Source organism: Nylanderia fulva, unplaced genomic scaffold (genome assembly GCF_048542155.1).
Source record: "Nylanderia fulva isolate GAGA-0341 unplaced genomic scaffold, ASM4854215v1 Scaffold29, whole genome shotgun sequence".
NCBI classification, from domain to species: Eukaryota; Metazoa; Arthropoda; class Insecta; order Hymenoptera; family Formicidae; genus Nylanderia; species Nylanderia fulva.
Window position 1 is genome coordinate 120,903 of NW_028190358.1, and position 22,410 is coordinate 143,312.

At 29.7% G+C, this 22,410-nt stretch overlaps 3 protein-coding genes across 8 annotated transcripts; 1 reads left to right on the plus strand and 2 right to left on the minus strand.

Moving 5' to 3' along the window:
- Window positions 1-2,523: 2,523 nt before the first annotated feature.
- Window positions 2,524-9,224, minus strand: LOC114933117 (uncharacterized). Of its 5 annotated transcripts, none has more exons than XM_029305591.1 (11): window positions 9,095-9,224; window positions 7,359-7,473; window positions 6,469-6,746; window positions 5,666-6,201; window positions 5,251-5,513; window positions 4,258-4,534; window positions 3,935-4,066; window positions 3,497-3,684; window positions 3,168-3,311; window positions 2,905-3,029; window positions 2,524-2,766 (listed from the first exon to the last, which is right to left on the minus strand). In XM_029305591.1, exons 3-11 carry the CDS (start codon window positions 6,647-6,649, stop codon window positions 2,660-2,662), a joined length of 1,953 nt encoding a protein of 650 aa, XP_029161424.1. In that variant the 5' UTR covers window positions 6,650-6,746; window positions 7,359-7,473; window positions 9,095-9,224; the 3' UTR covers window positions 2,524-2,659. The 5 variants fall into 5 exon arrangements, with proteins under 5 accessions (XP_029161424.1, XP_029161423.1, XP_029161422.1 ...); XM_029305590.2 differs by having other exon boundaries at window positions 7,359-7,541; window positions 9,095-9,161; XM_029305589.2 differs by lacking the exon at window positions 9,095-9,224 and adding an exon at window positions 8,364-8,519 and having other exon boundaries at window positions 7,359-7,541.
- A 3,213-nt stretch (window positions 9,225-12,437) lies between these two features.
- LOC114933063 (uncharacterized) lies at window positions 12,438-16,615 on the plus strand. The gene is made up of 4 exons (XM_029305499.2): window positions 12,438-13,048; window positions 13,944-14,192; window positions 14,331-14,495; window positions 14,678-16,615. Exons 1-4 carry the CDS (start codon window positions 12,674-12,676, stop codon window positions 15,095-15,097), a joined length of 1,209 nt encoding a protein of 402 aa, XP_029161332.2. The 5' UTR covers window positions 12,438-12,673; the 3' UTR covers window positions 15,098-16,615.
- On the minus strand, window positions 14,892-22,061 carry LOC114933062 (uncharacterized). Of its 2 annotated transcripts, none has more exons than XM_029305497.2 (9): window positions 21,576-22,061; window positions 20,202-21,430; window positions 19,814-19,916; window positions 17,336-17,520; window positions 16,735-17,078; window positions 16,354-16,678; window positions 16,095-16,179; window positions 15,876-16,005; window positions 14,892-15,788 (listed from the first exon to the last, which is right to left on the minus strand). In XM_029305497.2, the coding sequence occupies exons 1-9, from the start codon at window positions 21,791-21,793 to the stop codon at window positions 15,762-15,764; spliced, it is 2,646 nt and encodes an 881-aa protein (XP_029161330.1). In that variant the 5' UTR covers window positions 21,794-22,061; the 3' UTR covers window positions 14,892-15,761. The 2 variants fall into 2 exon arrangements, with proteins under 2 accessions (XP_029161330.1, XP_029161331.1); XM_029305498.2 differs by having other exon boundaries at window positions 16,735-17,075; window positions 21,576-22,060.
- Between the last annotated feature and the right edge of the window lie 349 nt (window positions 22,062-22,410).

Consider the following 22,410-nt stretch of genomic DNA (forward strand, 5'->3'; position numbering starts at 1 on the left):
AATTACTGTGGCTATCTGGGTATATGTATATATATATATAGTTTTTACATTTATATAACAGACAATTATATAATAACTATATACATATATACACACACATATATGTATGTATATATATATATATATATATATATATATATATATATTCATATATATATATATATATTCATATATATATATATGTATATGTATGTATGTATATGTATATATATGCATTACTTTAAAATGGACAAATATCTCTCTATATAAAGATTAGAAAATTTTTCGCGTCTTTTTTTAATCTCAGAATGGAAATTGTATAATTGCTTGTGGAAAAGGAATATATAATAATAATGTATAAAGGTAATGTAATATATATAGAATATTATTATTTATCAGATGTTATATATAGAATATTATTTGCAGTGTATTTATTGTAATTCTCTTCTATTATGAATAAATAAATATATTTATTTTCATTCAAATGTCATATAAGGAGAAATGATTTTAGATTCTAAGAAATCTGTAGAATCTATATAATATAAATTATATGCAAATCTCACAATCACAACATTTTTGCACTCTTGTAGCGCGTTTACCATTCTGGAATATCGGCGACTCCTGAGTGCGTCGCGGGGAAGTCGTCGTTCGATGAACCCCTCTGATAAATGGCCTTAAAAAAAGCGACGACGCGAAAACAGAGCATCGGTCACTCGCAAAGCTCTCGCGTTTTATCGAAACGCGTCGAAGATGTGAGAACTAAAAACCCGAGCGTCGCCGCTCGTCACCAACGAAAAAAAGTAACGCGAGTGTTTCCAAACTTTCACGAGGATGTAGTTCCCGACGAAGAGGTTTCTATAGGAAAAATGGTGCCGGGGAAAGGTTAGTCGATTTATTTCATTATTTATTAATTATAGAAAAATATATACCCAAGATTATTGATAATCATATATGAAAGCTTCCCAGGTAACAAGCTGACGTCAACGACGTCATTCGATGTTATTTTGACGTTTATAACGTCAGCTTGTTATACCTGCGGAGTTATTATATCTGTTCACCACTTATATTTATATCATTGCGATCGTGCGACAACTGAATAATCTAACGAATTTTGAAATCGCTATGCAATCCAGAATAATTATAATCGAGAAAAACTAACTTTTTCTATTTTCACACATACAAATATACACACTAGCGGATCCTGATATCGATAATGGGGGGGGAGGTTCTGCAAAATTATCTAATATTTTTTGTTTCATTTTTTGCTTAGCTATTATTCCAGGATCATCGACGAATTTTTTTTAATTTGCAAGAGAAGATTTAACCCCCTTCCAGGCCGGATCTGCTATAGTGAATAGAAATAAGATACTTAATTAAGTATATATAATGTAGCGAACAACCTATATATAAAATTCGCTCATTAAAATTTTTGAAAATAAAAAAATAAATAGAAAATAAAAAGATATACGGAATAATATATCATATAACATTTGTTTTTTTTGTTAGTAAAGTACTTATCCCGCCTTACAAAAAAAACTACCAAAAATACGAAAAACTCACTATGGTATAACAAATAATATATATTATTGAAGAACTATTATTATATGTAATTTTTTTTTTTTCATAAGGGATGGAATTGTAAAAAAATGTTATAATTGGAACCTTTTACAAAGGAAAGCTGATAAAGCGGATCGAGCGTACACTGACTTTGGGGCTTTTGTTAATTCTATCGGCATGGCTCGAAAATATATATAAGCAATGTATTAATTAAAACACATCATCTAAATACACAAGCGCAAATATATAAAAAAATATATTAGTTATATATATATATATATATATATATTAATAGCAAGTGTTGTCGAGCCTAAAAAAAATTAACCAAAATCAGCAGCTTTTTGTATAACTTACGTTTTTTCTTATTAGAAATTCTGAATTTATTTAAGAATTAAGGGAAATTAAGATTCCCTTTCTCTTTCTTTGTTCACTAATCAAATTAATCGAAACTCATATATGCCTTATCATATTTTTAAATTGAAATGATTATTTTGTTTCTTATCTTTGAAATTTAAAATTTCGATATATACAATATCGCATTTTTCGTATATTTTAAGAAATATTTTATTTAAAAATTTGTAAAACGATAAAATATATACACATATTCATTTTGCTGCTCGACATATTTCTCTTTTCACATAATTTCTGTGTAACTTATTTTCACAGATATTTTTCAATTAATAATTAATATATAATAATGAATCTGTTCATCTTGTTATTGTCACTTATTCAGCATCATATATTTAATTACAAATTCAAAATGACAAAATTATTTCAAAACTGACTTTGTAGATTCAAACTTTTATTTAAATTTACAAGATATTAAAGCGCAAAATATTGTCAAAAATATAATTTTTATTGAAAATAGCATCATTTTATTATACCATAAATACACAAAGAGAGTTCGAATCGTAATATTTTTTATAAAAATTGTAGATGTAGAGTGAATGAAGAATTGAGGAAAAAACAAGATATTTTTGATGTCCATATATATAATAATTGTCTGTGTATATTTGCAATACATAATTTAAATACGATATATGTGCAAGATTGTATATTTAACAATCGCAAGAAATTTCGATCAAGTTAACGTTTTAAAGCTTACACACGCACGTTTTTATGTTTATATCATTATTGTTGTTGTCGTTGTTGTTGGACCTTTTGGTTTAATCATCATTAATGCACGTTTTAAAGTATAATCCCAACCTCTCCAGCGGAACCATACAATACCTTTAAAAATAAGACGACTCTTATTTACTAATACAAAGACGAGAATTTGACTTTCTATATTTACAGTCTCTGGTTTATGTTCCTTCCATTATTAATGAATATTTTCTTTATGTTTACATTAAAAAGTTGTAAACATACCTTGTCGTGCAGTAAGATCTTGTGGATCATTTAAATAAAGACCATTCAAACCACGTCCACAAGATTTCCACCACCAACCACCTTTAAGCATCGAAGCGCAATTCAAAGATGATCTATCGTTATCCCTAAAGTCACAAAATGTATCTAAATCAAATGCATTTTTGCAGCAAGCACACATGTATCTTGCGCATCATTACACTAATAATAAAAAAGATGCAAAAATGTAATTCATTAAGTGTTATACGTGTATGTGCATCACTTACCTATTGTATGTAGAAAATGGGCTATTGTTTGAGCCATACCAAGGATCATTTAGCGAATCTCCAGCATTTCCTTCATATCCATCGATCTCTAATTTATAATATTCTCCCTCTGAATAAATCTTAAAATGCGAATATTGAGCATACCTAATAGTCGATAATAAAATCAAATTACACAATTGCAATATATTTGATAAATTTCAAACTTATTACATTACACATTTGCATAAAATAAAAGTTGTAAACTATATACATATTGACATAATTCTTTAAAGTTATGAAAAACTATCAAATCATAATCAATCTGCAAATTTTATACTGCATATATATACCTTTTGTTACCTTCGAAGTCTTCAAGTTCAACTCTAAGTATATAATCTTCATTATTTGTTAACATGTATATATTTTCATTGCCCAGCCAAAATTCCTTAGCAGGATCTCCAAACCCATTTTTATAGTCTCCCCAATCTCTATTAAAATTCTCTCTTGGCTCTCCAAAATCATCCCTCCTTTGAATAACCTTGAAATTAAAATTTATCGTAAATATATCATTTTCGATTTATTATCGATTGTTGAGATTACACGGTCTCTTCCTTATTGGAACAGATTATAGATACAGTAACATATATATCGATATTAATCGATCTCTCGATAAATGACAATATAATTTAAATTAAAATTTTGTTTTAATTCTTTTTAATACAATTTTTAACGTCGCAATTATAGATTATTCAATCGTATACGTCACATAATGCAATCAATAAACTCACTGTCCAACCACCATCAGCAATTTCTTGTTCGCAGTATACCTTGAGGAACCAATATGTCGTACCGCGTATTTGCAAATAGTAGACCCCGCTGTCTCTCATTCCTCCGTTTAATAAATCCACACACGAATAACCCTAGAAATTAACAATATAGTAGAGAAATATAACAGAAAATTAAAAGCCTCCAATAATATGTCCTCAATAATTATTATTATACATTAATTATTGTGGTACGGTGAAATTTTTTTATAAATCTCTCACGCTCAAATGATTGTACAACTTTGGGTGAAGAAAGATCTTGCGCAGGATAAAAATTAATAAAATACCTTGACATCTTTATAGTTGATTAATACTTCGTTTGTAAAAGTAGAATTTGTTAAGCTCGGCTTATTCTTTACGCTCGGAAATATAACTCCCCGATTCCTATTATTTGGTTTAGCAGTAATATTCAGAGATGTTGCTGTCATAGGTGTCGTAGAATTAGTAGGATTGTTCGAGGGTGAAGCAACAGACGATATCGATGTTGTAGTTGACAAAGGTGGTGCAGCGGTAGGCAGCATAGATGTTAAGGGCATCTCCGTTGCAAAATCTTCGGTTACATATCTTAAAATATAATGATATAATATATTGTGTGTGTATAAGTTATTATGTTTCTTTTGCACTAGAAAAAGAAAAATTTTTTGTTTTTCTAGTGCCAAATTGTGCTCCACGAATCACATCATTATTTTTATGACACAACAACATTATTATCCAATCTTCTTCGTGTCGAGAAACATAACGTTTACACATCCCCATATATTACATATATTATTACATACAGGGTCTGTGAAAAGTGTGGAAACCCCTAAATAATTGTAAAAATGAAAATATCAAAATAAAAATATCGAAAAATATCAAAACACGTATTTTGATTTTTCAAAAAAGCTACCCTATGACATGGATACCGATCATCCCTCATCCCCTGGTACGCGGGGGTAAAAGGGGGATTAAAAATTTTAAATTGGACTAAGGGTCGAGTGGGGGCTTATTTGAAATGTCTTTTCATAACAAACACACCCTTAAAATTTTAAGTCGCTACGACTGAGCCCCTACTCGATTCTTATTCCAATTTAAAATTTTCAACCCCCCTTTTACCTCCGCATACCAGGGGATGGGGGATGATCGGTATCCATATCATAGGGTAGCTTTTTTGAAAAATCAAAATACGTGTTTTATCGTTTTTTTATATTTTCATTTTTACAAAAATTATTGAAGGGTTTCCACACTTTTCACAAACCCTATATATTACAATACAAGTAATTTAAGAGTGAAATTTGTACCTGCTTGGATCATATTCAACGAGTCGATCTATTGTTGGATCTAATAGCAATTCAGCCGGAATCGGACGTTGCGCCAAAGTGGCCACATCGTCCTCTTGCTTCCTCAAACGGCTCTCGACACCCTCCAGGTTCTCAATAATCTTATTTGTTTTTGATCTTAAATCGGCATGAATTTCGCTAATTGCCCTCTCCTGCCTTTGCGTCTGAGTAAGTAATTTGTCGGATTTCGGCAACAAATCATCCACCGAGCTCTTGGTCCCCATCTAATATTACCCAATAAATTGTTAACATTAATATAATTTGTGCGTAAAGTTGATCGAAATATATATGTATATATTAAACAACATTATATGTACAGTGCACTTTTGCACTTTGCCATCAAATCGGCTGTTGTCGTATCAAAACTTAAAATTACCACTACATTCCAAACTTGATCCATTTTTTCAGAAACAGTAAGCATTGGATACATTTGCTCGACAAGACGATCGATTTTACTTTGCTTCGTTGGAGGGGCTTCAGTCGTTGTTAAATTAAGATGATTTTGTCGTTGATTATTTTCATAATTTTTCTCGACAATAGCTTCGTGCACATCGCTAACCATATTATATAACGCTCCGAGATTATCCGATACCAAATTCATGTGAAATTGAAGCTTTCGATCCATACTACCTGTCGCTTGCCTAAGATTCTCAATTTCAATCGTCATATGATTTATCACTTCGTTACTCATAGCTTTAGTGATTTCGATGACACTCATACTGACAGGTTTCTTCTCACTCGCTTCAGCATTTATATCATCACTTTGTAAAAAATTGTTGTCGAGCTGATTCTTCAGATTAACAAGCTTATGATCGATATCGGAAACTTTCTGATCCAAGGAAACCAATTTTTCGCCAAGCGTTTCAGGAGTCCGATCGTTTCGATCGTCATGAATTACACGTATCGATGGAGCTACGATGGATTATATAAATAACTATATAATTACTTCAAATTTTCAAAATTATTAATAATATAACATAATAAAGAGAAAATAGGATACACGAAAAATATCAATTCATGCTTTAAATTAGAGCTTCAATAACGAAGCTTTTTTTTCATGCATGTGCTCGCGTGTGAACATTCGTTTAAATATAATCTTTATTGTGTATAAAGAAAAAGAAACGAAATCGTTTAAACAACAAGTATATAATTAGCTTAAGATGTATATCGCGCACTTACTGTCTTCGGTATGTCTTCCGTCCTTATTTTCCGTAATTCTCGCTGCGTGAATAGTTTCCGATGACATGATAGGATATGCACTAAAAAGTTTCAAATCTAATGTTCTGAGTTTAGTAATTACCGCGTCTGTTTTATCAATATTATCGTTTACGCGTGAATCTAAAGCCTCTACTCTTCTCATTAAATGTTCCACCGCCTTGTCCAAATTCTCGATTCGCTGCAATTTTGACTCCAAAGTTGATACTATTACTTCGAAGACATTGAAAAGGTATTGTTCTCTAAAACAAACAATATATATTTAGTATTTATCTATCTTTTATTAATAAGGCAGTCTTTAATAATGATGTAATCAATCGCGTTTACAACTTTTTCATGTTTTTGTGACAATTAATAATAATGAATAATTTTCTGAATAATATAATAATTGCTATTATATTTTATCGTTGAACAATTTATTTAATTATCAACTCCTCTCCTCTTCTTCCTCTTGATATTCTATTTTAAATTAAATTATTATAAATAAAAAAGTGTTATTGTTTCGAACTAAATATTTGCCGCATTAGCTTTAATTATATCCTACTAGACGATATATCGCGTACATTTAATGTTGTTGAAGATAACATCACGTGTGAAACACATTTGCAAACTATAGTAACATTATGAGTGAAAAGTTTCGTAAGCGGAATCTCGGTAAGTTTTGAGGGAAAATATATTGATTTTAATTTATGTAATGAGTATACAATTTAAAATATTGTCAGAAAATGTTCCCATCTAATAAAGAAATTTCATCAATTCAATTGTACTTATATACACGAATCGAAATAAGAAGGAAGCTAAAAGATATATTGATAAAAAAAGCAGAAAAGCAGAATACAAATGCTATCTCTCACCTATTTCGTTGAAAATTGCGAGAAGACGACTGTAGCGTAGCGCCGGTGTTATTATGGCTCGCACTACGTGTGCTGCGCTGATCAGCGGATGTTCGTGGTAATCTAGGACTTCCCGCTAAGACAAAGCCCAAAAAGCACACGATAACGAACACCGTTTGTCTCATAATTACAAAGTCTTGCGGACTGTAAGTTTCGATGAAAAGAAATCTTGATCAAATAATTACATTTGAAGATGCAAAGAATACACAGTTACATACAATAGATATGTAATATGTATATATATATATATATATATATATATATATATATATACATGTAAATTCTCCAATTTTCACAAGTAAGTCAATTTATTAAAAATTTGCTAAACTTTTAATAAATATACGCGACTTTGAATATATGCACTTTTCACTTTTTTTCTTCTTCTGTCTATCTTTGTTGTATGTAGTATATAAATATATATACATATATTTATATATATATATATATATATATAATATATATATACATATATATTTAATTTTTCTTATAGTAATACGCTCACTCTGTCCCTTTCTATATTATTGTAAATACCTTGATTTGTTACATAATTTGTTGCTAAGTAAAAATGCGATTAAAATTCAATTATATCGCAAATTTTATTCGTGCGTATATATAACGCAAATTAAAGAACACAATTTTTATGTAACTATTCTAAATTTTTCCGCATAGATTCTTATACAACTTGATAAACGCATATAAAATAACATCTTGAAAAAGTATCGATGCATCGCACAGTCGGAACGATTTTCACTTGAAAATACCGCAGAATATTTTAATTGTTAGATCTATAAGATATATGAAATCTATACACCAAACCACATACTTATCCGGAGATTAATCAAGTTCCACTTTTATACCCTCGCGAAACGGAATGTTACTCGCGCGCATTTTCACTCTTTTTTCAAAGACAGAAAACTGTAATATAGTTTGAAGAGACGTCGAGTTGTAGAAAAAAAACATATATACCAAACAACACACTCCGGAACATTTGTACGCGAAAAGAAACGTGTCCCATTTGCTTGAAAGAGCTTTACTTTGCCGTATAGACTTGGGAAACCAATTTTCTTTTTTTCTTTACTATTCAATTGGAATGATAATCGAGCCTCCGTATAAAATGTTGTACATATCTTTCACTTTGTTGCGCGTTACTGCCTGTTATCGTCTTCCATTTTTCTTTTCTCTGTTTTGATTTCCTCTTTCTCTTTCCTAGAGTTTCATTGTTGCTAATATTGTTGATCGAATCCTTGAAAAATGTGAGCAAAGTGAGAAATACAATTGACAAACAATTTTTAGTTCAAATTGCTCGTAAATGAAAGTAAAACGGATAGGTATAAGTGTAAAGAAAATGTCGAGAACTGCGACGCGCGATCGTGAAATATGTGTTGTACGTGATGAATGAATACGATTTACAGGTAAATAAATATAAAATATATATACGGAGGCCAAAATGATAAACAAAAATTTGTCGCTCTTTTTATCTTTAAATTAGATTCTGCGTAGATTCTGCGGTTTGCCAAATCGCTCTCAATCAAAGTCATATATATACACACAGATGCGCGCATATATCCCACGATCGAACGAACAGAAACACACACGTTACGGCATGGCACGTCGATCGCGAATCGAACCGAGAGACGGGTATACGCGGCACGCAGTTTCGCAGTTGAACTGTACAAGACAGACTTGGACAGACTCACTTTCACATCCAACATCAAGTCGAATAAGTGTCCGCGCGCGTTCGCTTGCGCTCTTGCGAGCGTGAGCGTGAACGCGAGCGCAGACTTCGGGTCTGCCTCTCTCGCGTGCGCGGAATCCTTTCCCTCCTGACTTGGACTCTCACTACCATTCCTTTTCCAACTCTCGTATCAGCCTGCGGTCCTGGTCCCATTCTCGTTCGACCCATACAGGTGACGATAAAGGTAACGGAAAGGTGGGGTACTGCCAGGAATCGCGGGAACCTTTTCCGTATTTGCCTGGTACTGCCGTGTACAGTGTACATGAGGCGTGCGCAACGAGTTGAGACGACAATTTTTGCAGAAATGAAACCGAGAGAGCGTTATTCCGATGAAAGGGGACCGGCCCCCGGCCCCTGCTCCGATTATAAAGTTTCATTCAGGAAATATCAACCGCCACTTCGGATTCCTTTTCATCGCGATTATTTCACGCCGTATTCTTCAAACGCGCACATCTACGGAAATGCAAGATATCTTATTATCCATTAGCAGAGAAAACAACTTTTATATATATAATTTGTCGCATATCGCTTGACAAATTTCAATCGAAATACAACTCCGATATTCTCGAAATTCTTTATCGAGAATATATAAGATCTTTTTCTTGCAAAATAAAATTTAACAATTAAATTGTCAACTTTAAAAATTATTTAGAAACTTTCTTGTTCTTTCGATTATAGCTTGCAATCTCATATTATATTAATAAATGTCCATAGAATATCAATTATGTTGTTATATACCTAATATTTGGGCACAAGAACTTTAATATTTATATTTAATACCTAATTTTTCCAATGCATAATGTCCTATTTGATACAGTAGTCAGTAGTCATTCATAAAACTGTAACGCATCGTAATCATCTGATCTATTTACAACTATGAGACGATTATAGCTACGCACAAGAATACCTATAATATGTAAATTACAAAATTACGCGAGATCTTTTTCCGTAACCGATAAATGATGCCCATCTCGCGGTGGTCAACAATGCGTATCGAATGTATCGGAATTCCAAAGATCGTGCTACAAGGTAAAGATAACGAGGGAAAGTAAAGGAAACAAAGAAGTATGTAGTGAATCGAATATATTACGAAAAATACGTGGAACAAAAAGAGAAGAAAAAATTTAAAAAAAGAAATTATTAGATATATACATATAATAGTACGAGAGATCGACACTTGATTATGTCTATCAACAATCTCATCACTGGTTCATTGCGCTGTTTATATTTGTATTTGGAAAGATTAAAGGGATTATAGGAGAGCGCGAGAGCGAGACAATAAGACAGCTTCAGGCGCGAAGTTTACTCGTTTATAATACTAAGGATACTGGAGTAAGGCCGAATCACGAATTACGTCTCTCTGTCGGAGAATGGTTATATCGCCTTGAAATATTCCAACCCGCTATGATACAATCTCCAAGATTATTATGTATATACCCTCAATCTGTCGTTGAGCAATCAAGATTGATGAAAATACATAGGCTCTCGCAAATCAGTTCATATTTGAAAAATACATGGTGGTGTTTTTGATCATATTGGTCGGTCATGAAAATGTCTCATTATAATTGATCAAAATATGCAAGATATATAAGATGAGCAAAGATACAAGCTTATTTTACGACATAATTAAAATTTCATATGTACAATAAAGCTGGAACGTAAAATAGTTTTCAAGTGTAACCAAATTGTCGCAATTACAATTAAACAATAAGAGAAATTGGAAAAATAATTATATAGGGAATTTACTGTATATATAGTAAATTCTCTATATAATAATATATGCGCAGAATTCATTTATATGAAAAAATATAGTGATGTAATTTAAAAAAAAAATCAAGATGATTTTGCCTTTATGCTCTGGCAACGTCATTCAAGGTCAAAACGATAAGATTTGTATTGTTTGATTATTTTAAATTGATATTTTTAAATTCTATAATTTTTATTTGAAACACTTTTTTCTAAAATGCATTGTTTATGAGATATTCAACCATTTCCGGACTTCCGAAACACATATATTATATATAATATTATTTATATTATACATATAAAATAATAATTAGTATAATAAATATTTTAAAGTTTAATGACATATTATTAATGTAAAATTATATATATATAATATATTATATGCAAAAAATATGATATATTCTCACAATTCTCACGCAGTATGTATACTTCTATAATATTCCAAATAATATACCATATATACATATAATTAATAAGCATTTTCTATAATTCTTATTTTTCATAATGCTATACAAGATTTTTTCAAACTTTATAATATTTTTATGATGATAGTTCATATTTCATTGGATTCCTCTATCTAAATAGTGAATTACATCACACTTTCGAAAACGAAAGTGCAACGTATGAAAGTCATGATTACGTAAGTATAAGCTAGTACAAGTTGGTAAGTTCGTAAATTGTATAGGGTCGCCATATAAAAACGTTGAAATATAAAGATTTTTTGTTGTAATCAATTTTTTCAATTTAATTAATCTCTTCTAATTAATAATTTTATTTTGCGATGTGCCAACAAATTTATATAGTTTGTTTATTGTATATTTGATGTAGATATTTCAAATTTAAATTTTTTATTTTTTTATTATCGACATATATTAAATTAATTACATTAAGTTAATTCGGCGCATAAAATTAATAAGTTAAGTTGTTTAAAAGAATATTTAGGAATATTAAAAAGAATATTTTGTAAAATAATCTTGAGATAACAACAATTTTTTTACATTTTTTATCTTTACACAGAATTATATTGTATATTGACAAGTAAAAATTTATATGAAATACTATTTTTTGACTGAAAATGGGTAAAGGCACTTTAATTAGAGAAATGGTAGTCAGTATCTCACCACGCCTCACTCCTCTCTCTTTTTTTCCCTTTCTCTATATTTGATGTAAACATACTCCAACGGATATATATATATATATATATATATATATATATATATATATACATATATAAGCATTATATATACATAGAGCTCTATCTTTACGAACGTTTCGATTCTACATATGTATAATGTTAAAAGTGAATAACCTTTTTAACGAGTATACGCCAAATACGCAATTAAAAATATAATTTAATAATTTCACATTTTATTTATACGTATATTTAAAAAATAAAAAAGGCAGAGAGAGAGAGAAAGAGAGAAAAACATACAGAAATTTATTTCATATACTAAAACTATATATTGAGATCAATATTTATTTTCTAAGTGCATGATATGCATTATACGTGTGTGACGTCACACGCAGATTAAGAATCGAGAATGCGATAACGAAAATGATATAATAAAGTGATGCTATTTGACAATCATCTCAGTGTATAATATCGGGCTTATATCAGCTCTAGTTGTCGCATTATAAAATTATTATTTATTTAATTCCCCATATTTTAATGACATTTAAGATAAAGTTGATCCTATAATAAAAATAAACAAATAAAACGCAACAAATAAAATATATTATATAATCACAGATCTTTTTGCAAGATAAAAATATTAACGAATAGGCGAAAGAAAAAATGACAAACGAAGAAATTTGTTTAAATAAACAGTTACATGATCATTTAAAAATGTATGTGAAGAACACCAAGTTGACAGTTCCTAAATTTCATATAACTAAAGGTACCAATAAAGGCGATAATTATGTTGGCCTTATTTATCGTATCACAATCGAAGGCATTGAAAATGGCGAAACCAAGAATATCGAGCTTATTTTGAAGACTATGCCTACATCCGATTTGATTCCATCCAGCAGAGTTAGAAAAATGTTCCAACGTGAAATATTCTTCTATCGAGAGGTATTACCTATCTTTAAAAAAACTTTAAAAGAAGATGGCGAAATTGTTTATCGCTTTCCTACTTTGTATTATACTAATGATGAACCTGGGAAAGAGGTAATTATTGTATTCTACTTGCTATGTTTAAACAATCATTGCTTAATATAAATCTTAGTGAAACGTATTAATAAAGGGTGTAAGTCAAATATATAATCACATGTAAATTATATGTGCGTGTGCGTGCGTGCGTGTGCGTGTGTGTAATACTTTTTTCTATCTATATTTGCAATTTCTTGATTTTTATTCGCAAAGCTTTACAAAGCAACAATTAAAACAATGGTCCTAAAAGACAAAAATATGTTTTTGGAATTTTTTCGTGCGCTTTATATTTAGCAACAATATAATATAAGATATATATATATATATAATATCTCTCTCTTTCTCAAGTACATATATATATATATATATATATATAAAATTTATCATATATATATATATATATATATATATATATATATATACTCTATTATCGCATACTATATATATATATATATATATATATATATATATATATAGTATGCGATAATAGAGTATATATATATATATGCATATATAGCAAAAATATGTATATAAGTATACGAGTATGTGTGTATTAATAAAAGCCGTATATCTTTTACAATTAAATATTATCAGCCATCTCATTATCAGATAATATATATATATATATATATATATATATATATATATATATATAATTAAATCAATCATATAAAAAAATATTTTAATCACAAACTAAATTAATATAACTTGGTAAAATTATCAATCGTTACTTTCGGTTATTCTGATTATAAATTTTCAAAAATTTTACATGTGTTATATATATATTATACATATATATATTATTATAATGAGTGTAAAAGAGATTATATTAAAGGACTTATATATTATTCTTTAAAAAAATAATTATTGACAAGAAGAAAATATTTCAATAACTACATAAAATTTATTGTAGGTATTGATGTTGGAAAATTTAACGCAGCAAGCGTTCGTAATGAAAAATTCAAAAATTTTAGATTATCCGCATGCCATTTTGGCACTCCAATGCTTAGGTGAATTCCATGCATATAGCTTTATTACGCGTTCGACGAATCCAACAGATTTCGACAAATTAAAGCAGATGAAAGAACCCGTATTTTGTCAACAACTTTATGATGATAATAATAAAAGTATTATCAAAAATCTCACCAACATTGTAATAAAGGTAACCTTTGTTAAATCTCAAAAATTCTCGACATGGAACATATATAGGAGTTTTGAATTTAAGCGTCGTGTACATTATACTTTTCTTTTTCTACTTTTCATATAATACACACACACACACACACATACATATATATAGGCTTTAGTAGATGAAGATAAACATTATTCCGAACGAGTTCAACAATTCTCAGATAATATGCTACAGAATATGATTGATGCGACTGATGGAAAAGCTGCTGAACCTTATGCCGTTGTAAATCATGGTGACAGTTGGACTAATAATATGCTTTTCAAATATGATCAGGTATTCTCCATCTTTCTATGTTCAAAAATTATTCTCAAATCTATTAAATATTCATCGATTAGACATACATACGCATGTACACATCAAATAAGCTATTACAAAATAGTACAATAGTTGTAGTCTTGCTTTTTAACATTTATTTCAGTATATACACATATATGTATAATATATTTCCATTTCAGGAGGGAAAGACTCCTTATGATTTGCGTTTCCTAGATCTTCAGTTATGTCGTTACACATCGCCCGTTTTAGATATAGTTTATATACTATTTTGCTGTTGTACACAGGAAATAAGAAGCAAATATTACAATCAATTGATAAATGAATATTATGAAACATTATCCAAGTTTCTCGAAAGATTCGGTTACGATTCTAACATTCTCTTCCCTTACAAAATATTATTTCAACATTTGATTAGATTTGGGAAATATGCAGCGGGAATGGCATTTTACGTTTTACATTTATTTACTGCTAAAGATAGCGATATACAAGCTATATATAATGATACAAGTATACTCGAAGAAAGATTAAAAAATGATAGCTTTTATAAAAATATGATAAAGGGCACTTTCAAAGATCTTGTCGACAAAAATTATATATAAATTAATACTTGCATCTTAAAAAATGCAAAGTATTAAACTTGTAGTCCAGAAGATCTATATATTTATGTGTGTATTGAGGGAAGGGTTACTATATAGGTATAATCAGAATTTTAACCAAATAATTATATATTTTACTAAAAAAATTTCATTGATAATGGTATACGTGCGCACGTGCAAACTTGCGAGAATGGGTTCTCGTTTTCCTTTTAGGGATTTCTCACATTATAATTCAAAATATAGATTTTAAATGCAAATAACGCTATTATTTTTAATATAGTATGTAGTCGTGAAAAATTTCTGTTGTATATAAATAATGATAAAATTTTCGCAAAGGATAAATCGATGGCACATCCAACGAGAAACCAAATAACCGAGAAAAGATGTATTTACGTTTTCTTATATATATATAAAGATAACAAAAGAAAAGGAAAAAAATATGTAAAATATCATTTTTGTTCATAAATTTCTCTATATTAATATATCTCATTTGAATACATCAAAGTAATTTTCTCTGAAACGTTTTCATTCGGAGAAAAGTGAAAGTTGTATAAGAAATGTATATTAAAATGAAATATATAATTTTTTTTAAATATACAAAATAAAATCTACTCTATAATTGTCCTGTAATAAAAAGAATATGTGTTTAGAGTTACATCTCTTAGACTTAATAATAAGGTCTTCTCGGATTATTCTGAAAAGAAAACAACGGTTTAAGTATAAATATGTATATAAACTCTTGAACAACTTCCGACATTTAATGTAAGAGGATAGTACTTACTAGTGGATTAGGCCTAAATCTATATGCAAGCATCATTCGTTTCCTATATGCATCAAATTCGTCATCGTCCCTAGATACTCCATCTGGTCTTTCAGAACCTAAACCTGCACTATCGAGTCTATTTGTTGCTCTGGAAATATTTATTAATAAAAAATTTGAAAATATTTGTAAGAAAACAGAACAAATTTAATATTGTTATGTATAAAATTAAACTTTTACTTGTTAACTGGTTCAATACGACCACTACCCTCACTACCTAAACCTTGTCCTTCGCTCCATCCAAGTTTTTGTAACATTTGAAATCCTACAAGTGAAAAAGTTTAAGTTACAAGATCCATTAATTTTAACAAATTTGAGGAAAACAAGATTTTATTAGTATTTAGTAAAAGCTAAGAATATAATTATCAAATTTTTGTTTTATATAAATTATGTTGTATAAAAATGAAAATACACACAAAGAGAGTTTCTTGGAATATACCTATGTTATCTTCTTTTAACTTGTATTCCTTATAGTCGCTTAAATCAGGTTCTTTTCCTTGCTTTACGGCATTATATTGTTCCATAAATTTTTTTAACTCGTCTGGTGGTAGAAAATCGCCAATATGATGTTTGCCTTCTGCCTGTGCAGTTAATTCCTCAGCCCACATTTGTGTCGCCTCCATTTCAGCAGATCTCAATTTGTGTTCCCAAGTTCCACCTTCCGTTTCTTCATCACTATCATATTCGTATTTATGTTTTCCTTGTGCTTCCAAACGTTTCACTTCTTCTCTTTTTCTCAAGAGATTTTGGTATAAGAGATTTATCTGAAACATATTCATCTTGTTGATGTGTATAAAAAATCAATGTTACAATAATCTACCTTGTAATGGTCCTCTGCTTTCTTCCATTGTTCTTCATTTAGATCGAGCGTGCCAAACGTCTGTCTTGCATAATGGATAAGTGCAGGATCGTTTCGTGAAATCTTAGTAAGCATTGGATTTTTTGATTTAATATCTTGTCCCTTTGATGAGCCAGAAGGTATTATGACAGCGGGTTGCCCAATTTGCCCCGGTATAGCTATACCAGGTTGAGAAAATACAGCACTTGGCCTATTACCAGAAGACACATTTGTTTCCGTAAGGAGAACTTTAGCATCCGGATCGCCCCAACGACTACGTCTTTTTCTTTTCCGTTCTTCCCTGTTATCATCCTTTGGTTGATCTGCTATCGATGCAGTATATATGCATTATATATAATACTTTTTTATTTTAAATATCATCAAAATCATTCAAGATATTTGTATTTTAATCAATTCGATGTAAAAAAAATAGCAATAGGAATCAAATGGAGTATATACATTATAAGGCGCCGCGTATATTTTATAAATCACTATATTATGCTTGAATTTGTTCTTATTTTTTCTCGATTTGATTATATGCCAAAGAATATAACTATAATTGTATTATTTGAATTTTATTCACCATGTAAAGTTGCATGAGATTTCTGTAATTTATCCGCTTCGTCATTATCACTAAGAGCTTCTTCGGGACAATAAAGTTCTGCGCCACTATTTTTTTTATCCTTATCCTTTGACTTCTCCGTACGTAATTTTGAAACCAATCCCCTGTACTGCAGATACGCTGCACTTTGCTTTTGGTGCAGAAACCTTGATTAAAATGATACTTAAAACGCTGTCTAGCAACATGTATTCCTAGATATATTTTTATAAAAAAAATAAAATAAAAGACATAACGCGTTCATATAAAATATAAACAAGTTGATTACTGTAATTGCATTTCATTGAAATTGTAATATTTTCTTATCACTGATACACTGGAATCCCGTATCGCATGATACTCGCTGGAATATTGCTATTCATTCCAAGTTTAATTAAAGATTCGCGACTATATTTGTTAATTTCTAATTTTAATATCTATTCTTGAAACTTAAAAACAATTAAAAGTTGTACTACAAAATATAATATCAAATTAGTTGGCACCAATTGCCAAATATACAATCAAGTATATATATATATATATATACAGATATCGTCTTCAATTGAGAAATTTAGACAAAAAATCGTGCATTTTATTATAAAACGTATCTAACAATGTCTGTAATTATCTTTCGGGATACTAGTGTATCTGTAATATTGTACATAACGTTTGTAAATCTATATAAAACAGTATATTAGCATATAAAAATGATGTAATTGTTGCATTATTTACATAAAATTGTATTAAATTTTTAAGAAATACTATTATTATTTATGTCAATGGTAATTAAGCAATTATATAGCTTAAATTTATTTGAAATATAGCAGAATGCATATAAAAAAATATAAAATTTTAGTTGGATTAATGAAAATTGAAAGCATTGATATAACATATTACATTTAGTTATGTCTACATTTCAAAATGTGTATAATATATATATATATATATATATATATATATATATATATATATATACATATATATACATATATATATACATATATATATACATACATATATACATATATATATATATATGTATATACATATATGTACATATAATATACATATACATACACATATGTACACACGTATATCTATATATCACATGCGCGCAACGCACACGCGCGCGCGCGCACACACACACGCACACGCACACGCACACGCACACACACATATATATACACATATATATGCATATACATGCCAAAACTAAGAAATAACACAAGATTAAAAGAATATGTAACATGTTTCAAAAGATATATACAATTTATAACTTAAAAGATATGTAATCAAATGTCTTAAAAAAATGTTAAGCATTTTATATTACTCATGCAGTATAGACATCTAATAGACTGATTTATTAAATAAAATAATGAAATAAGACTGATTTATTAAATAAATAATGAATTTTACATTTATATATATATATATAATTACTTTAGAACTTTTTATTGTATCAATATTGTATACTATTTTTATTATATTCAATGATTCACACAATTGATTCATTCAACTTATCCATTTTATATAGATATATTTTTTGCTGAATATGTTGAAAACGAAATAATAAAAAAAAGTACAGTTGAAGATAAATATATATAAAAGATGGAAGAATTTAATACATAAGATGGAAGATTAGAATAAATAAATAAATAAATAAGTAAATAAATAAATAGATAATAGATAGCCTACAGGTATGTTTACAAATTTTATATGGCATTTTTATATACAAAAATTCAATAAGAAAACAATTACATATTTTTAAACTTTTTTTACAAAAATTTATATCTTTTGTAACATTTTCCCATAGTTTTGCATATAAATATTTTCTTTATGTACACATAAAATATTAAGTCTGTTCTTTTTAGCTGAACTGATTGCACTAGTTTGGCTAAAAAGAACAGATCCATTATATTTAGCAGAATATATACATGGAATAATTCTATTATAATAAAAACATGATAAAAACAATTTTCAACATTTTTTTTAGTCGTAAGAAAATGTGTTAAATATATAATATGTATGTAATACCATTATCATGACCATTATTGCAAGAAAGAATTACATTCAATGTAAAGATGCATATTATTAGTGTCAATTTTATCAAGAATTAGAATATATATTATGTAAATTGTGCTTTATGAGAGAGAGTGTAAAAAATGTGTATACACGCGCGCATATTGCTAATAATAAATTAATATCTTTGCAATAAATGATATTTGCAGGATTGCAAGCACATTCATCTGCATATGCAACAATTCACATTAAGCAGACAGTTAACAAAGTTGTCTATTCAACTTTCTGTATTACTGAGATATTGTTAAGAATTGTATAATAGAAATTTGTACAATATCCTATAAAATAAAAAATGTTTCAAAGAGATATTATAAAAGTATTAATTGTATTACAAATTAGGAATGGGGAATGGAAATACTAAGGACCAGTGAGGACAGTAGTTACCATAATTTAGGATCTTGAGCATTCTTCTCCCGCACTTCTTGTTCAATTTCATCTCCACAGTCAGCCACAATGCGTGCCAGCTGCTCAGCCTCTACTAGACACACTTAGAATCTTTTGTCAGATACTTTGTATAATAATATTTCAATTCGCACTTTTTATATTTTATACACACACATACACACATTCATACTGATTCAGATAGAAATAAAAATTATTTATATATATATGTGTAACATTTAAAAATATCATGTCTCGTAAAAAATCTTGACAACAATACGTAATATTAAAATTGCACAAGAGATAAGGAGCAAAGTCTCTTTTGTGCTTAATAAATAATGTTACTAAATAACAAAAAATATATATATATTTCTTAATTGTGATATCATACCTTGTTGTTCGGAACTCTGTAGACTAGTCGGTGGTCTCACAGGTGGTGGTATTTGAACATTTGGGGGGCCCACTGAGATGGATACCTGATTAGAAAGAGCATAGCCAGTGGACATAAGACCACGCGATGGTGCTGTATTAGGAATGACAGTAGGAGGTGGAACATTTGGTGGAGGAATATTCAAATTTGGTGGTGGGACCGAATTAATCGTCGATGGAACAGTATGCACTGGTGGAGGTGCTGACATTATCATGGATGTTATCACATTTGGAGGTGGAACATTGGCTACGCTTGGTACTGTCACCACAATGGCTTGCGAGCCTGTAATAGGTATCATGGTCGGTGGCATTTGCGACATTGGTGGTAAAATATTCGGGGGTGGTATATTAGGTGGTGGAATATTTGGATGCTGTAAGTTAGTGCTACACGAAGGGGGTGGTATATTGCATTGTTGTGGATTTTGTATCATGTGCTGTTGTCCATTCGATGACGAAGATAAGTTAGATTGGGATAGATTGGACATAGATTGGGACAATTGCATGTTTGGTGGTGGAATATTTGTATTTGGCGGAATGCTTTGGATTGGAGGGAGAGCAGGACGTATAATATGCGGCGGTGCGATTTGCATTCTAACACTGTTAGAATGATCATTTATATTTGTAAAATTGTTGTTAAAATTCTTCGACACTGGTATCCTTTGTAAATGTGTGGATGGAACGCTCGGTGTCAAGTTTCTTATATTCGGGGGCGGTATATTTGTCATTTGTATTTGCACTGGTTGAGACATGAGAGATGGGATGGAAGAGGCGTGATTATTACTTTGAATTGGAAATTGATTAAATTGTGCACGTTGTCCATTCTGTGATTGATTATAGCTATGCCGTGTCTCAGGACTAGGCGACGATCTCCGCCTTGTAGGTGACGGACTCGAGGAGGAACTGTGTTTTCTATCCAAACTTCTTCCCCAACGTGAATCATTTCTCCTACGATCTCTTCTACTGTCCCAATCTCTATTTTTTTCGTTATCGCGCTTTCTTTCTTTGTCTTTCTCTCTTTCTCTGACAGCTTCATAATTTTTCTCATCTTTTCTTTTATCTTCAATTTTATCTTGCTGAATTTCTTGCTTGCTGATTGTTTTATTTGCTATTTTCTTAAATTGATCAAGAAAACTACCATCATTGGCAAATACATTCATAGAAAGGGATGCGATAGACTTTTCATCTTCCTCCCTATAAATATAGAAATAAATAATTAATTCTACTCCTTATATTTTTTAATAGATCATTGTACAGATACTAAACGAGTGAATTATATAATGTTAAACTTCATCGAGATTAAATCGATTGAATAACATATGATGAACTCAAGACTTACTTTAGACCATTGCCTTTACTAATTGTTGTGGTCGAGCCTGACGAATTAGACTTTTTCATGCATTCTGCTTCCTTTGCTTTCTGCTCTTGCATTTTTGCTTGAATTTCCAACTTTTTTTGTTGAATGATTTGTTCTTGCTTTGACATTTGCGCAAAACGTTCATTTCGCGAAGTTTTTGACACGAACGGATCAGATCCCTTCACACCACGATACGCCATTTTTGTTGTTCACAGTAATCACAGTTGTTCGGCAATGTATATATTTTTAAACGCCGTTATAGGTTACATATAAATATGAAATTTTACAAAGTAATTTTTAATACGCAATAATAAAAAAATTTATAAATATGTTTTAATTGTCTTTTCGATTGGAATATAACAAATCAAGGATATTGATCAATACAAAAAAATTATGCTTAGTTCTTTGCACGCAAATATTTCATCGAATAAAATAAAATGTCAACGGTAACGATGTCTGCTAACATATGTACATGCTTTTATATGTGCATGTCATCCTTATGGCCGTATTCATAATCTACGGATTATAGGTTTAGAGTGAAAATTCACCAATCAGAGCAAAGTTCACTAAACTTAATATTAGTTTTCTTTATTCTGATTGGTTATATATTTCAGTCCAATCTAAGGACCATTCTACAATAGGTTGCAAATATCTCGTGCTAGTTGATAGTTGCGGATTAACCAATCAGCTGACAAGTTGCTTTGCTCTGATTGGTCAATTGGCAATTGTCAACTAGCAACGAGGATATTTGCAACTTATTGTAGAATGGCCCTAAATCCTAATTCTTAGGTAGTTTTACAATATGTCGTATGTCGGA